This window comes from Aspergillus ochraceoroseus (assembly GCF_002846915.1).
Source record: "Aspergillus ochraceoroseus IBT 24754 chromosome Unknown P175scaffold_8, whole genome shotgun sequence".
NCBI lineage: Eukaryota > Fungi > Ascomycota > Eurotiomycetes > Eurotiales > Aspergillaceae > Aspergillus > Aspergillus ochraceoroseus.
Genome location: NW_024468483.1, coordinates 873,105 through 889,719, shown reverse-complemented (window position 1 = coordinate 889,719; position 16,615 = coordinate 873,105). Strand labels below are relative to the sequence as shown.

The 16,615-nt window shown below is 49.2% G+C and overlaps 5 protein-coding genes across 5 annotated transcripts; 2 read left to right on the top strand and 3 right to left on the bottom strand.

Moving 5' to 3' along the window:
* Positions 1 to 71: 71 nt before the first annotated feature.
* Positions 72 to 2,676, bottom strand: P175DRAFT_0464987 (SET domain protein). The gene is made up of 4 exons (XM_040894863.1): positions 2,493 to 2,676; positions 1,758 to 2,315; positions 1,410 to 1,669; positions 72 to 1,343 (listed from the first exon to the last, which is right to left on the bottom strand). The coding sequence occupies exons 1-4, from the start codon at positions 2,528 to 2,530 to the stop codon at positions 103 to 105; spliced, it is 2,097 nt and encodes a 698-aa protein (XP_040749625.1). The 5' UTR covers positions 2,531 to 2,676; the 3' UTR covers positions 72 to 102.
* Positions 2,677 to 3,304: 628 nt separating this feature from the next.
* On the bottom strand, positions 3,305 to 7,371 carry P175DRAFT_0444264 (uncharacterized protein; the record flags this gene model as incomplete). The annotated part of the gene is made up of 5 exons (XM_040894221.1): positions 3,305 to 3,593; positions 3,663 to 3,976; positions 4,480 to 5,160; positions 5,219 to 6,598; positions 6,676 to 7,371. The coding sequence occupies 5 exons, from the start codon at positions 7,369 to 7,371 to the stop codon at positions 3,305 to 3,307; spliced, it is 3,360 nt and encodes a 1,119-aa protein (XP_040749624.1).
* A 1,801-nt stretch (positions 7,372 to 9,172) lies between these two features.
* P175DRAFT_0504143 (putative SNF7 family protein (Cta1)) lies at positions 9,173 to 10,359 on the top strand. The gene is made up of 2 exons (XM_040897788.1): positions 9,173 to 9,284; positions 9,378 to 10,359. The coding sequence occupies exons 1-2, from the start codon at positions 9,219 to 9,221 to the stop codon at positions 9,960 to 9,962; spliced, it is 651 nt and encodes a 216-aa protein (XP_040749623.1). The 5' UTR covers positions 9,173 to 9,218; the 3' UTR covers positions 9,963 to 10,359.
* Positions 10,041 to 12,578, bottom strand: P175DRAFT_0464978 (uncharacterized protein). Its single transcript, XM_040894862.1, has 3 exons — positions 11,491 to 12,578; positions 11,167 to 11,438; positions 10,041 to 11,059 (listed from the first exon to the last, which is right to left on the bottom strand). The coding sequence occupies exons 1-3, from the start codon at positions 12,124 to 12,126 to the stop codon at positions 10,246 to 10,248; spliced, it is 1,722 nt and encodes a 573-aa protein (XP_040749622.1). The 5' UTR covers positions 12,127 to 12,578; the 3' UTR covers positions 10,041 to 10,245.
* A 1,089-nt stretch (positions 12,579 to 13,667) lies between these two features.
* Positions 13,668 to 16,339, top strand: P175DRAFT_0511662 (uncharacterized protein; the record flags this gene model as incomplete). Its single annotated transcript, XM_040898607.1, has 3 exons — positions 13,668 to 14,711; positions 14,772 to 15,364; positions 15,421 to 16,339. The coding sequence occupies 3 exons, from the start codon at positions 13,668 to 13,670 to the stop codon at positions 16,337 to 16,339; spliced, it is 2,556 nt and encodes an 851-aa protein (XP_040749621.1).
* Positions 16,340 to 16,615: the final 276 nt, after the last annotated feature.

Sequence of the window (16,615 nt, the reverse complement as noted above, 5' to 3'; positions counted from 1 at the left end):
TATTCTTACCGGATGACCGCCAATTACACCTCAAATACGCATAAATTACATATAAATTACAATCGCAAATCCATCCATGGGTCATTCATAGATAAGTAAGTGTCACTGCTCTTGCGGAATATACAAATATGTCTCCGTCGATAACATTACCCTCCCTGCCGTACCCCCCGTCTCTAACAGCCCAAGCGGGTTCTCCGGCACCTGAACGCATTCTTGCTCTATCACCATCCACGCCCACCGCAACCAGTTGGGAGACAACCACCAGGCGTCCTGCCTCCATTCACCAGTGAACGGCTCCAAGTTCGAGAAAACTTCCGCATTCTGGCCCCGCATGTTTTCCAAGACATCGTCAAGCATGCTTAGTAACCCCTCGTCATCCTCATCCTCCAGCGCCCAAGCAACATCATCAGGCGGTGGTGGATAGTGCTCGAGTAAGAAACCAGCCCATCGAGAGAGTCGGGAGGGCAAAGAGCTACCCTCACCGGCATTATGAAACGCAGCAATGAAGCACAAAAAAAGCGGGAACCGAAAGGGCGATTCTTCATCTGTCATTCCTCGGAGTGGTGGAATGCCTCGCTCTGCAGCTGTCAGAACAGCCTTGAAACAGTCCTGGCAAGACTTTTGCATTTCAGCAGGAATGAGATGCAGTAATTCACTCAGCGTAAAAAGCTCTCCGCTGCTAGTCAACAGGGACGGCCGCTCTAGAATCCTCACTTGAATTCGAGATTTTAGTTCCTCTGGAAACTTGCCGGCAGGAATCTTAGCCATATGGGCTCCGAGAAGCCACTTCGATTCCTTCCAGCTTCCCTGGAAACCGTGTTGTCGTGCGCAATGCATGGTCCATGCAGCAATGACGAGGGCAGTTTCTGAGAGCGTGATCTGGCTCTCGCGGTAGATCTGGGCGTGGGACTGTTTGAGATTGCTTGGTGCTTTTTGGCCCGGCACGGATGACCTCAATTTGACGATATGTGTAATGAGTTCGATTACGATTTGGCTGATTGCAGCAAGGAGTGACCGTGAACTGCCGTAAGCACCGGGGATTCGAATTTCGCTCTCCGTAATCTCCAGCGTTTCTAGTTCCCTGTTGTTGGCAGCCAGAACGGAAACGGCATTGAAAAGGGCTGGCGAGAAGATCGAATGCTCCATGGGGATATCAGGGGCAAGCAAAGGATAGAAGACATTAAACACGTAGTAAGGGTCCTCTGCATCCTTGGCCAAATCAGGGAACATTTGTGCCTGCTGGGCTTTTGCAATCTGTAGCGGACTGCCGGGTGGTGCGCGCAAACTGAGAGTGCGGTAGTCGCACGGATTGCCCGCAAGACAGAAGCCATAGTTCATCATTACTGCCCATTATCATATTAGCCTGATCACGAAAACAAAAAAAAAAAAAAAAAAAAGGATACACCTACACTGCTCATTATTTCGAGGACCATAGTTATTTGCAATTTCCTGGTCCGCACCAACATCCTCCAACACAACAAAGTTGACATTCTCCCTCCCAGCCCGCCACTCCACCTTAGCCAGTGGCCGGTGGTTCAGCATATCAATGAAAGGTAAAAGAACGGAGATATTCTCCTCAGGAACTCCCAGATCGGTAATAACCCCAGAAAGGACTTTTGCAGAGAACGCCCTCGAAACAAAGATGGTCGAGGCCCAAAGATACAAATCCCTAAGTACCTTTTTTTAGCAGCACACCCACAACACACATCGACGAATCAAAAGATAACCAGAGATATAATAGTCAAAAAAAAACTCACCAGGTATACTTCTCCACATCCCCAAACCCAGCCTTACGAAGCTCCGCAGAAGATTGTTCATACTTCCCTCTCAACAACCCCATCTTCTGCTCCCTCGCAGCCAGCAAACTCGTCCCCTGCAGCCACTCCAAATCCTCTGCACTCTCATAATAAAGCGGCGTGGTCAGTAACCCCGGCTGCGGGAGGGTCCTCAGATACGGGTACCAGAACCCCTGCTCGCCACGCAAATACTGACCGATCAGGAAGAAGATGGCAACTTCCTCGGGCCCAACGCTCTCAATAAATGCAGACGGGAACTGCACCCCATGCGCCGGGAACTTAATTGAGTCAGAAGAATGGTAATCGATCGCATTGAAATAAGACATGGTTGTTGTGATGGGTGTTTGGATGATATGGGTGTTGCTGGAGACGCCGGTGGCATTCTTCCACTCGCGCTTTACACGGACATGAACGCCACGCGTGTCATCTTGGTCTATTAGGACACTTTCATGGAGATTGCCGCCGTGGGATTTTAGCCATTCCAGCAGGGTAGTGTAGATTTCTTTGCTGGGTTGGGTGCTGGGGGTTGGATTGTGTCAGAGATTTCATTGACCAGGTTTGTTTGAGCGGTAGAATAAATGAAGAATATGAAGCCAGCTGGAAGAGAATCAAAAGGAAAGATGTAGAGACAACGAGTCAAGTAGCTCAGTCGATCGATACAGTGATGATGTCCATCACATTGCTCGTAAAGCTCACCTTAAAGGAACCCCGCCCGGGCCAAGTTCTGTGGTCATGATCCCACGAATTCAGTCCTAATCACTCTGGTATCGTTCTCCTCTTATATCCGGTAAATAAAGGTCGGTGGTTCGAAGCAAGTGGTGGAGGACCAGGCAGAAAAGCCTGGGTGTGCTGTTGGGCAATGTCAGTCAATGGAGGAAACAATTTCTGGAGCTGATGTTGTAATGTCCCACTTTTTTACTTTTTTGTTTTTGGCTCTCTACACTTACTCAACTCGACATACACAGTCAGTCACCTTAAAAAAGAGCGTAAAAGAATATGACGATGTATCGAATAACAGCTGTAAATTACCAAGCACACGCACTTAATAAACAAACATTCGTCTAATTCAACTATCGTACAAGACTCTGGCAGTCAGAGGCTAGTCTTCGAGCAGTTATATCGCCATAGACAAATGCAAATGCAAGAGGATCAAAAAAAAAAAAAGGTCAACCGCAAATTTCAACGCCACAAAAAGCTCGTAAAAATCACCATCAATCAGAATCAACATGAGCCAAATATCATCAGAGTGTCGCGCAGGGCGGCTCTCACATTTTATCCAAACCAGCCGTAGCCGCTTCGCTGTTCTTTCTCGTCGCGCGTTCGGGTATGCATCCGAAACATATACAATGCCATGCAGGGAAATAGTAGTGTACATCATCATAATAATCATCATCATGAGTATTTGGGATCGTCGGAAAATAGTCAGAACATGGGTTGCCAGTCAAGGAATTTGACGATGGGTATAAAATAATGGGGAGGAAAGCCAAAACGAAACCGAGGGTTGCCTTTTATAATCCGGAAGACCTCCTGCCAGGAACTAAGATCTCGACTAGTCCATCATCCTCGCCATCACTGCTGTCACTTTGCTCGTCGTTCCCGAAGGGAGAGTGCCCCATTCGAGATCCTCGGAAGCTCTTATACTGCCCGGATCCAAGCTCGGGGTAGCCTAAGGATTCATTGAGAACAGCTTCGTCTTCTTCATCGGAGTCCATCATGTCAGAACCAAATGATGGGCCAACCATCTCTCCCATATCGTCCTCGTCGTCATCGACCTCCAAGGGAACACGCTCTTTGCGTCTTCGCGTTCCCATCATATCATCTCCATCGTCAGAGGAACCAGTAGAAAATGAGTCGGACGGGCTGAACCCGGAATCAGGGAAGGTGGGTGATGCGAACGGCTGGTCATTATGTAAGGATGGGAAGTCTGACGAGTGGTCTCGGTCACTGTCTTCGTTAAAACCCGCAATCACAAACGAATTAGTGGGCCACTGGAACTCGTTATTGCCATGCACATCGGTTGAGTCTCTCTCCTCGTCGCCTTCAGGATTTTCAGCTGCCTGCTGTTTCTGAAGGGCAAGCCGTGCAGCGAGCTGTCGTCGCGCCCGAGAGGGTCCAAGACTTAGGGGAGCTGGCGGTGGAGGCAGGATTGGAATAGGCTGACTTGTAGAGTTCGAGGAGGTCTGTTTATTATACAGTTAGCGACTCCACATCATATTTTCACTGACTCATGGAATGCAAGAGCAGCATCACGTCTTCAAAGACAGCCTCCCCGAAAAACACACAAAACAAAACACCGCAAGAGGTATCCAAAACCCAGAGCCTACCCCCAAAGCTGGGTGTAGACTAGCTACATAACTAGCAGGAGAAAGCCAGCTGTGGGAGAAGTTGCGACATGGCATCAGGGAGTTGGGGATTTCTTAAAGATTTCATACATAAATAAAAAGCGTTGAAAGTCAAGCGCTCAATCTGTATGTCCCTGTATGGCCTCCACCACTCCCGTCATCATGCATGAGCCCTTTCCTAGCTGCTTTTGGCCATAAAAAACCCCCCCCCCCCCCAAGCATACGCCAATAGGAAAGAGCGAAAGGGGTATCAAGGATGAAATACAAAAAAAAAAAAAAAGGAATTGCAAACAAATTCAAACATCTTGCATCTCAACATCAAGAGAGGAATGGTCACCTACATTGTCGGAGCCATCTTCCGTAGACTGCTCGATCATCTGCCGATCATCGTGGTCTTCCATTTCTTCGTCTTCGTCGTCATCACTAGAACTTGCAAATCCGCTAAGCAGGGAACTGTTTCCAGCAGCAAGGCCAAAAGCCCCACCCGAAACACTGCCCTGGTTCATCATGTCAAAGCCCTGGAAGTGGGATCCGCTAGCTAAGCCATTCAATCCGGCCTCTGCTAGAGCAGAAGAAGAGTTCATTCCCTGGCCATTGTTCAACATACCCTGGCGATGTCCAATGGAGATGTCGGGCCGGACTCCGCCAAGGATTGCATTGTCGCGCTCTCTAGTTTCCGAAAGTGTTTGTTCCACATAATCGATCCAGTCGGGATTGAGTACGTAGTCCATCACCGCAGGGGACAGCAATTCTGGGGGATGGCGTTCGCTGAACTTGACGACTTCCTCCGCAATGAGTGTTAAATGTCCCATGTACCCGAGTCTGATCTGCTTAGTTCGCTGCGTTTCATCACTCCGCTTTTGACCCTCGAAAATTGCTTGCGTTATCCTGCCGGTTTCAAAAACATCCACGGCCAAGACTCTGTTGTATCCACGATCCATGGGGCCATTGAAAACCTGCTGGATAACATCGTAGACAACGTTGTGGAGGAAATTGTTCCATGGGAATCGGAAGAAGAAGTCCTAGAGAACGAATTTTAGAATATTTGCTATCTGAAGTACCACGTTTACAAAAACTCACCAGAATAGTTGGCACCACTCGGTTCTCCACAAACATGATTTTCAGGTAATCACCAACAACGGGTTGTCCGTTTGGATCCATCTGAACATCCGGATGCTGATGTTGCTGTGTATTTTCATTGGTTTCGGGTGCGGCTGTTTCTTGTGGACCAGTTTCCCCCGAGCCCGAAGCATTAACATCCTGGGGAGCAGGAACAGCCACCGAAGAGCCCGCTTCCACATTCGACGACTTTGCAGAGAATAGGGGAGCAGGAACAGCATCAGGATTCGAGGACATCGGAGGTGAGACTGAATCTTGCTCCGATGTTCCCGAGGTAGTACCACTAGCAGGGGAAACATCAGGAGGCGCCGGTGTAATAAGATTACTGTCTAGCGAAAGATCGCCAATTTCAGCAGCGAGTCCTGTTGTAGTGGGTGACAGAGGATCAGTGGGGGGGGTATGCGTTTCCGAGGTCTCCGAGTCGTTAACTCCCATCGATGCCTCCTCAGATGCAGGGAGAGATATCTTCTCAGCCGATTGCGGTAAAGACTCTTTCTGGGGCTCCTGAGCGCTGGCCTCCTTCTCCCTGTCAACAAGAACACCCGAGGAGCTTACATCCTCAAATCCCTCGTCACCAGCATTCGCAACTTCCAGAACCCTAGAGTCCTCGGGCGAGCCGTAGCCAATAACAGAGCCGTTTACGAAATCAGCGGTAGAGTCATTGCCATCAAAAGTAGACGTTCCGTCTCCATGCAGGCCTACCGCACCCGCTCGGAGAGCGGCCTCGCGCTCAGCATCACGCTGTTTCACGTACTCATCGCTTCCGGGCTCGTTTAGAAGACCCATATTACTGCAGTGAAGCAACTCAGCCATTAATTCGCACGTTTTGAAGCGGTCGAAACCCAAAGGTTCAATTTTAGCGCCCCAGGCCGAGCTGAGCTGGCCTCGCTCCACGCTCTTTACTTTGCCTCCCTCATTGACGGTATGTTTAGAGCTCTTGATTAATGCCATGAAGTCGGGTATATGTTTGGCGAAAATCCGGAGTAGATGACCGAGGTAGATAGGGTCATAGGTCGATGGAATCGAATCCGGGCTATTCAGGTGCTCCGGATCATAATCGGAGTTGTTTTTTCGAATAACTTCAATCACAATGCCGACACCGACCGTCAAGGGGTTCCCACCTTGGAGCATCGCCTTAACCAGAGTTTCTACACAAGGGGGAGAAACCAGTTGGCGAGTCAAGCTATTTGGACCAATACAGGATTGATCGTTTTGCGTTGCATTTGCAGAGATAGTTATAATAGCTTTCAGAAAGTCTCCTGCCGAAGTTTGGACGGACGGGGGATACTGTGTTGATAGGAAAGAAAGAAGCCTAGGTATTAGGCCCTGCGATTTCAACCACTATATATTCTGTCAGACCAAAGCAACTACAAAATTTGGAGAAGAGAGAATAAAAAACACAAGGGAGGGGGGCTTACATCAACAATTCCCTGGCCGTCTTCAGCCCTTTCCAGGCTAATCAACTTCAACAAAAGATCCATAACCATAGGGTTATCAACATGCTGGAGAATTGCAGGGACGATGGCGTCCATAGATTTCAACAGCCGGAGCATCTCACTAGTCTTCTTATCCAATAGGGTCTCATTAACCTTGGTGAAGTAGCTCGCCTGAACAGAATCCAGCGGCGCGGGCCGACGAATAAAACCCCAGAATTCCCGCAGATAGTCAGGGTTGAGCATGATGGAATCTAGAATTGACCAGACTTCGGATGAAAGAATCTCACAGGCAACGTAAGCTCGCTTGAGACGGTCTTTCTCCGCCCGTTCAAGATCCTCCGGATCCAAAAGCCCCTTGAGGGGGTCGCCCGTCTTCTCCTTGTGATCAGAATCATCTTCGGTCGTTCGCTTCTTTCCGTCATTAAGGGCATGCTCTTCATCGTTGTCGTCATCTTCGTCGTCGTCGTCATCGGTTATAATGCTTGGAGCAATCACATAATCCATCAATTTCTTCAGGACATCCTCCTCGCGTAAATAGTCTATCAGTTTCGTATTCAGTTGTTTCAGCTCCTGTATCACCTCGGACTCATCTAGCAGCTCTTCGAGGGCGACATCGGGCTTGTCCAGAAGGGAGTCGATAGTGGAGATACTTGCATATCCCCCGAAACGCCAGAACATGTTGGATTATATAACCAGGCGCGGCGAGTCATGGAAAAGAAATGGATGTATCACAAACAACGGTCGACGGTCAGTCCGTCGCCTGAATTTGGTAACGGAGAGCTCTATAGGGTATAAGGCTGGAAGGTGGGGCGAGAAAAGAGAGAAAAGGATCTATGAGCCCTCGTGTAGTGTGTGAGGAGGAAAGGGGAGGTGGGACACGTGTAGACAAAATAGCTCCCATATACTACGTTTAATAGGGTTGGTTTGTCGCGGTGGAACGGGTTGGACACGAAAAAAGTAGGGTCGAGGTAGATAGTCGGTAAATGAGTACCCAGTCGGAGAAGCCAGGCGCACTGTGAATGGAGAATAATGTAGTTAGCAGCAAGATCGATGACCAGGAGCGGCGTATCACGAGACAACCGTGGCACTTTGCCGGGACCGGGAGTACTCCCGAATGAGTCCAGACCAGGGGTGTAGCTGACTGGGGTAATAATCACGGAGCAGGCAGAATCGCGTGGGGAGGGAAAGAGGGAGAGGTGGTGAAGGGGGAGGAGATGCATACCTTCAATGAGCTAAGGGAACGACAAAGCTGCTAGCGAGAGAGAGAGAGAGAGAGAGAGAGAGGGAGGGAGGGAGAGAGGGAAGGAGGTGGCAGAATTAGAGAGTAAGACAGTCCTTCGAGGGTGCTGCAAAGCACAGGCCAAACTAGACCGTCACTTTACCAGAAGGATAGGCGTCATCCAGCCGGACAGAACAGGACAGGACAGGACAAGGACAGGAAGTAAGGACAGCAAGCCGTTACGTCCTGGGGTGTAGTGTGCTGGCGGTAGTGTCTGGATCGGCCGGCAACTCTGATCCCTGGAAAAAGGCACTGCTTGGGGGAAGAGGGGGAAGGAAAGGAACCAGGCTCCAACCCAATGAGCAGCAGCGGGGAAAGGGAGGAATATTTCAAGCGCGGAAGTTCTGTGTGGAAGAAAATCGACGAAGGACTGAGGAATATGTATGTATTATTATTAATATATAATTATGGTGAGGGGGAGGGAAAGGTGAGAAAGAGAGAAGAGTTCGGAGGAGGGAGGTACGCGACCGATTGTTTCAAGTGGGGGTTGGTTTTGTGGTTTGGTGTGATTTGGAGCAGTGCAAAAGTTGAGTATATGCAATGAGGATAGGATGAGGATATGGATGAAAATGAGGATTATAAGTAGAATGATTGGGATTCCTTTAATTCTTCTTCACCCTCGATGAGAAAAGAAGATGGCATCCGGGAAGTAATTTTCATTCTTATTTCATGGAGTTCTCCAGACGAATGCCTGTTTGGGTTAAGCTGGAGTGCCGCTTTACTGGACCTTGGCCACCTACTCGGGTATACATACCTAGGTACCTACAGGTACGTACTACTCCATAGGTACCTAGGGATCATGTCAATTGTTTTACCCAGAGATGTTAACAGAAGATATCTAGTAACATACCTAGGTATATACCAACATAGAATGCTGCAGAAACACAGCTCCCCTTTGGATGTGTGGTTAATCCCAATCCATGCCCATCTCCATACCGTTCGCTCATACAATATCATGAGCCACAATGTGGCAAGAATCCAGAGCGCATAAAGCCAGGGTTGATAGCAATAAATAGGGTAGCAAGAATAAAAAGGTGCCTTGTCAAAAACCAAAAGAGAGGAGAATATAGAACAAGATAGATGAATGGGAAAGATGCAGTCTATGAATTGCGCTCGGATCACATGACACCCCCCACCGATTAACTACCTTGTCTACAAACAGACAGACATCCAGCTTGCCACTCACCATAGATGAAATCAGTACCTAACAACTCTCTCCCCCTGCTCCCAAGTCACAACTTCCACGATGAATCGACTTTTCGGCACAAAGAGCGCGGCTCCTAAGCCAACGCTCGAAGGCGCCATCTCAAATGTAAGCCCGCTCGCTATCCCTTCCACCCCGTTCTGCTCTCCTCCCCCGCACAAGAACTACATGAATGACTAACCTAACGAACCAACCAAATAGGTCGACAATCGCATCGCAAGTATAGATGTTAAACTAGCCGCCTTGAACTCAGAGCTCTCATCGTACCAAGCGAAAATGTCCAAGATGCGCGACGGCCCCGGCAAAAACGCAATCAAACAGAAAGCGCTGAAAGTGCTACAGCGCCGCAAACAATACGAAGCCCAACGCGACCAACTCTCGCAACAATCCTGGAATATGGAACAGGCTGGGATGATGCAGGACAATCTGAAGAACGTGATGACGACTGTGGACGCCATGAAAACCACGACCAAGACGCTGAAGAAGCAATACGGGAGTATCGATATCGATAAGATCGAGCGCATGCAGGACGAGATGGCGGATTTGATGGAGATCGGGAATGAGATTCAAGAGAGTATCTCGAGGGCTTATGATGTGCCGGAGGACGTGGATGAGGCTGAACTGGATGCAGAGCTGGAGGCCTTGGGGGAGGAGAGTTTGTTCGAGAGTTCGATGGCGGAGAGCGCCGTGCCGAGCTTCATGCAGGATGAAGTGGCGCCGCCGCAGTTTATTGATGAGCCTCCGGAGCACACGAAAGTTAAGGAGCCTGCTACCGGATTGGGTTGATCGCTAGTACCTGATGTACTCGTTCTCCCTTCCCCCTGTCCTTTTTTTTTTAAAAAAAAAAAAAAAATTATATATTATGGAAGCACTGGAGTTGGGATGTGCATAATAATGACCGTTTACGTTTCATGCTTATACTTCGCTTTTCATTGCAGTCTTCCTAAACTCCGGTTTCTAGATGTTCTAACGAAATTCTACTCCATTCTTCCTTCTCTTGTATGGTAGGATCTTGGTTCTGCCATGGGTAGCCAAACAGATCAACACATACGTAGCGGGGTGCTATCAGCTAAGCCTTGCCCAGGCCCACGAGGACCAGCAAAGCAATGTTCATGACCGCAATAATTAGCCAGATCAGAACAGCAAGCACGGAAACAATAATACCATTCTTCATCTTCACGCCCTCTACGTGATCCTGGCCCTCGCCCTCGGGCACCCGCTCCACCGGAACAGTCATGTATCGGCTGCGGCAAGTAAAGTAGACGAGGGGGGCACTGACGAAGGGAAGAATGACGCTCAGCACCACTTGGCTGGCATTAAGCGTCTGGTTCAGCCCATCTCTTCCAACAGCCGCAGCAATAATGATGCTAGGAATAATACTAACAGAGCGGGTCAGGAGTCTGCGGAGCCAAGGCCGAATGCTCCAATTCAGCATGCCCTCGCTCACCATCTGACCGGCCATGGTGCAGACAATACCTGCGGAGAGGCCCGAGAGAAGCAAAGCTAATGCAAATACTAGTCCTGCAGCGGGGGCGATAGAACTAGAGAGGAGGTCGTAAATCCCGAAGAGGTCAGCATTATCGGCGGATGAGGTGCCGTACAGGGACGCTCCCGCGACAATCAAGATCGCGCTATTCACGAACAGGGCAAAGGTAAATAGGGATAGTGCAAGCTCAACAATGGAGTACTTCATGCAACCTCGAATGGCGTCAAGGGTTGGTCTATATTCAACCTCTTCTCCCGTGCTTCCAATGCAAACGGTGGAGTTTACATAGCCTTTAGTCACGTCAAATTCTTTCAGGCGAGCCTGGACAATCCCACTCCCAAGAAACAATGAATGAGGCATGACGGTGGCTCCAAGAATTCCGCAGCTCTGATATAAACTATGCAGGAGCAATAAAATATTAGTACATCATGGTTGGAAGAAGAAGAAAAGAAAAGAATAGAAATAAAAGAGAAATAAAAGAGAAATAAAAGAGATTCAACCTACCCTTCGGACTGTACAATGGCTGAAGATGGAAGGTAACCCTTGAAAACTGCTCCAACGGACTGGTGTTTAATGAGAGAAAGCTGAATGCAGAAGCATATGACAACACCCAGCACGAGGGCCATGACAAAGACTTCAAACAAGCGTAGTCCCCACATTGAGCCGTTGGGTCTGTAGAAGATGAGGATAAAGAGAACATCGGCAAGGGTAATGGCGCAGCCAGCAACCAGGGGGATATGTAGGAGAAGGTTCAGCGCAATGGCAGATCCAACAACCTGTTGAGCAATTTAGCAGCCATTTCACACCCTCCATAAAAAAAATACACACCTCTGCAATATCCGTCGCAACAATCGCTGCCTCAGCCAAGATATAGAGGATAATCGTCAGCCATTTTGGTAGATGTTCCCTACAATTTTCGGCCAAGTTTAGACCGGTCACTGTGCCCAGCTTAATGCATAGTGACTGCAAAAAGATAGCAAAGATATTAGAAAGCAGCACTATGAAGAGGAGGGCATATTGATATTCCGCGCCACCTGCAACATCGGTGGAATAGTTGCCGGGGTCAATATAGGCAACCGCAATTAAGAAGCCCGGGCCCACAAAACGACCAAACTTCACGAGACTCTGAACTAGATGAGAATAAGAAGGGAGGGATAATGACTTGAAGGCATGGCGAGGCGATTCACTGTTCCCCCCGGGTACTGAGTACCCGGGGGTCACAGAAATCGCCTCCCCCGAAGGCCTCTTCTTGATTCCCGGCTCGTCGCTGTCCGGACTGAGCGATCGATGCTCTATTACCGATATCCCTTCTCCCGTGGTCCCAGAAGTGTGTCCTCTGTGAACCTTGGAATTGGCCATGCCGTTGAAATCCTCCCGGGTGGTCGAATCCGCATTGAGAGGAGGGGGGTTCTGATTCCAGCCCGGGTGCTCGAGTGTGTCATCGGTGCGGGAGGGACAGTTCATGGTGGTGGATAGGGAGCAAACGTTGGCAGACCTCGTGTTGCAAATGAGGAGGAATAGACAGATCTTAGAGTTCCGTGGGATTGGGCAGCTTTTTATCGGTCAGAATCGAAACCAACTTCGCCAAGTGATCTGTGTAAGACAGCAGGTGGGCCCGAAACTACTTGATTCCAGCGAGAAAAGGGGGAGCTGTTCAGGTGGGGAATGAGATCGGATCTTGAAGCGATAGATCAATCCTGAATATCCATCGGGATGATGGATGGGCAACGATGAGGCGTGCGATCAAGATTCAAGCGGAAGCTCAAGAGTCGAGACACACAACTTTGTAGATGACGAGGAAGCCGAGGTTAGCTGCTCGCGGATGCATGGACCACCAAACTCCAAATGCGGACGGACTCCATTGTATATTGTATTCGGTTGGAATGATCAACCCACGAGGAAAGGGAATGAAATCAGTATTTCGATCAATTGAGCAAAAGTCAGGTAAGATATTGTTTGTTGTACGGAGTAGAAATTCTCTAAATGTTGGTTGCATGCCTGAATGCCTGAATGCCTGAATGCCTGAATGCCTGAATGCCTGATGATGCCTCAGGATGCCTGAGGATGCCTGGGACTGGGGAAAATAAATCTATTCAATTATAATAGGATTTTGCTTCTTGGTTTCCTGATTTGATTCTATTATTTTTATTTGATCTCCCTGTTGGTAGTGAGAGATAAATAAAAGATCCGACTGTGTTGTATCTATAGAAAAAGTATCCTTGTGTGGTGCCATAGAGCCACGTCCACTAGATATATACATGCCACTGTATAGGTATCCATAGATAGATAGTATGGATACTGTCAACTGTAGCCTTCGAGAATAAAACCCCACTATTGTGTCATTCCCATCTGCATCCATATCCACAAACTCACCTCACCACAACCCAATAACAACAATCACAGACAACCATTCGATGGATAAATCTAAATCTAACTGTCTCTGCGTCCTAGATCCGCCGTCCCCGGGTACTAAAAATGCGTTGCCCCCAGCAACCTCCATACACCTCCCCTGCCCGCACCTCTGTTTACCCCCCTCCGCCTTGCGACTGTCCACCAACGTCGTTGTCTCTTCGGCCGTGGCGTTGATGGATTGTCTCGGGCAACCGGTGATGGTCATGCTTGTTGTGCTCTTCTGACTCTCTGCAAGGCCTCAAATTCCCCCATCTGTCCGCTTGAGGGGGGTTTCTTTTCTTTCCTGCTGTAGAGATTTGCTTCTACTCTATCTCTCCCAGCGTCTCTTTTATACTTCGTCTCATTCCGTTCCTGCAGTGAGCCCTAGCTTTGGTTGTCCTTCAATGTCTTTTGCATCTGCTCTGCGTGTCTTGCGGCCATTTTTCTTCCCCTAGTGCTCTTTTTCTGGTTGTTCTTACATTCACTTGATTCGCCTGCATTGGTCGATTGTAAGGCTTCTGCGTCTACCCGTGATTCTCTCTCTTCTGCGTGTCTCAAATCCATTGACCTGCTCTAGTGTTGTTCAAGTGAATTTCGGTGAAAGGTCTCTGGATATGGCTCCCAGCACTCAGGCGACCCAGATTTTCGATGATGCATCTCACTCCCCGACAAAGTCCGTGTTTCGATCACTTCTATCGTCCAAGGGCCATAAGCGTAACCAGTCCGCGGACGGTGCCGTTTACTCGAAGGGTTCCCACCAGGCCCAACCCCCTACTGACTCATTTGTTTCTCCCGTGGATCAGGCTTACGCTGCCTTGACTCAACAACCCCTCAGTGAGATTGTTCCTAATCGGGATTCTTGCGAGAATGGGGCATTCTACCCTGGGTCGCCTGGGAAGCGGGAAAAGGGCGGGTTACACAAGAAGACTAAAAGTGCAGTTTCCTTGAAGTCTCTCAGAACTTACATGGAACGCAAGGACAGCAAACCGGAGGACGCACCGGAGGACGCCAACAACAAACCCAAAAAGGCAAAGTCGGCCAATAGTCTGTCCGCAATCCTGAAACGTTCGCAGCGAGGAAGGAAGTCAGAGGAGTCTAAGAGTGCTGGGGACAAAGAGAACAGAAGCCCGTCTGATCTTGCTGACCACATGCGCTCCCCCGTTTGGGGTCCTGATGCACCTCAGTCGTTCTGCGATGAACCTTCCCCAGCATATAGCCACCAAAGGAGGAGAACCTTGCAAGAAGAAGTCTCACTTTACACTCCTAAGGGGTACGGACCGTCTCAACAGCGCAACTTCTACGATTACCATCAGCCGTCCCTCTCGAACTGTACCAACCCTAAGCCTCGTCCCAAGTCTGACTACTTCGCGGGAAATAACAAGGTGAAGGACTTGCTTGTACCATTCCAGGGTATGTCCTTGAGTAAGCAGTCTTTAGTGGATCAGCCAGAATCCGCGTCGGTGAAGACGCATGGTCGCTCCCGTGGACTGTCTGGCTCTGGGTCTCGTGCAGAAATAGAACCGGAACCGCAGCAAAGTCCAAAGCGAACTTCTCGTGTGCAGGCAGCCATTTCCGCCTTCAATGCAAGGGAAAAAGAAGTAGAGTTGCAGAAGCGCCTCAACGCCAAAGACCTTGAAAGTGAATTTGAGAAGCTTCTGGTCAGTACTTCCGAGAGAAGCCGATCGCCGGGGAATCATTATATGCTAACCTACACCTAGGATGCAAGAAATATCCCCCACAATATGAGAGATAAGATGAGGTCTTTGGACACGAACATTAAGGCTGACTTCATTCAAAAAGACAAGATTGAGAATGCGACCCCGCATAGCGCAGGTGCAGGCGCATTCCCCGATGGAAGCAGTCGACGGGGCCGGGGGAAGGAAAAGAAAGAGGACCGCAATAGCCATGATCATAAAGGTTCCCGATCACGCTCAAGAAGTCGGGGATTTACATTCTCCAAGGGGAGTTCGTCCCCCAGCAAGAAGCCGCGCCCAGAAAGCGGTGGCTCTCACCAACGACCCAAATCGGCAGATTTCAGTGCTCCAAACGGATTGTCGAGAATTTCGACTCCTGCGACTTCTACGACCTCTCTTGCGGCGACAGCATGTCACGACACGGCCACTGACCCGTCAGACTTTGTGCACTACCTCAAGGAGATCCAGAAACCTGAAATGATCGAGGTTGGTAAGATACATAAGCTTCGACTCCTGCTTCGAAATGAAACCGTCAGCTGGGTTGATGGTTTCATTGCGGAGGGTGGCATGGATGAGATTGTGCAATTGCTCTACCGGATTATGAACGTCGAATGGAGGTATGTGGAAGCTCTATCCATGAAAGAAGGACTCCTCTTTGCTTATGCACTGATAGGGAAGAGCACGAAGACAATCTGCTCCACGAGACATTGTTGTGCCTGAAGGCTCTTTGCACGACGTCCGTTGCACTGCAGCGTTTGACGGATATGGAAGCCAAATTATTTCCAGCCCTACTAAACATGCTATTTGACAAAGAAAAGAAAGGCCCAAGCGAGTTTACTACTCGTGGCATCATCATCAACCTCCTATTCACCCAGCTTTCCATGGCATCTTCCTCGCAGGATGCGGCCTCTCGTGCTACTCGGATTTTGTCTTACCTACGAGACCCGGCTGAGGAAAACCAACCTCTTTCCTTCATTGCAAACATATACCAATCACGCCCGTATCGGGTCTGGTGCAAAGAAGTCTCGAATGTGACCAAGGAAGTATTTTGGATCTTTCTGCACCATCTGAACGTGATCCCAGTGGTGAAATCTGACCAATCCTCGCTTCGGAATTATCGAGAACGTCACTTTCCTGTTCCCAGGCCTCCGGTTCCTGCTGCTCCTTATGTGGGCGGAGTCGAATGGGATGCCACAAATTATCTTGCTGCACACTTGGATCTTCTCAATGGTCTGGTTGCCTCTCTACCAACCGGGGATGAACGGAACCAGCTCCGTTCGGAGCTTCGGGCGTCGGGTTTCGAAAAGGTGATGGGGGGCAGCTTGAGAACTTGTAAGGAGAAGTTTTATTCTTCCGTGCACGACTGTCTGAGGACCTGGATTTCCGCCGCTGTGGAAGACGAGTGGCCCTATATGTTGGTTCGCGAGGGCCCACCTAGACCCGACCCTGCATCGCCTCCCAAGTCACCCATTAAACCGGCTGGCGGGAGCCCTAAAAAAAGTGCTCTGGATGATAAGCCTCCTAGACTTGACCTGGTCCTGGATGTCCCTATCAGTAACCAGTCATTGCAGCAGAATGACGGGTGGCTGTGAGCGCTGGATATGTTCTACAGCTCCTTTCCAATAACTCCAGTGCTATTTTGATTGATCTTTGATGATGGTCTCTTGCTTAACTACTTCGCAGACAGTATTCACCATGCATTACATACATTTTGACCATCCATCGGCGTTTCGGTATTTCTTTTTTTCTTTTCCTTTTTTGTTAGTTCTCTCTCTCTCTCTCTCTCTCTCTCTCTCTCTCTCTCTCTCTCTTGAATCTTCCCCCCCCAAAACACTCTTCCACTCCAGAATGGACTGTTTTGGGTATCC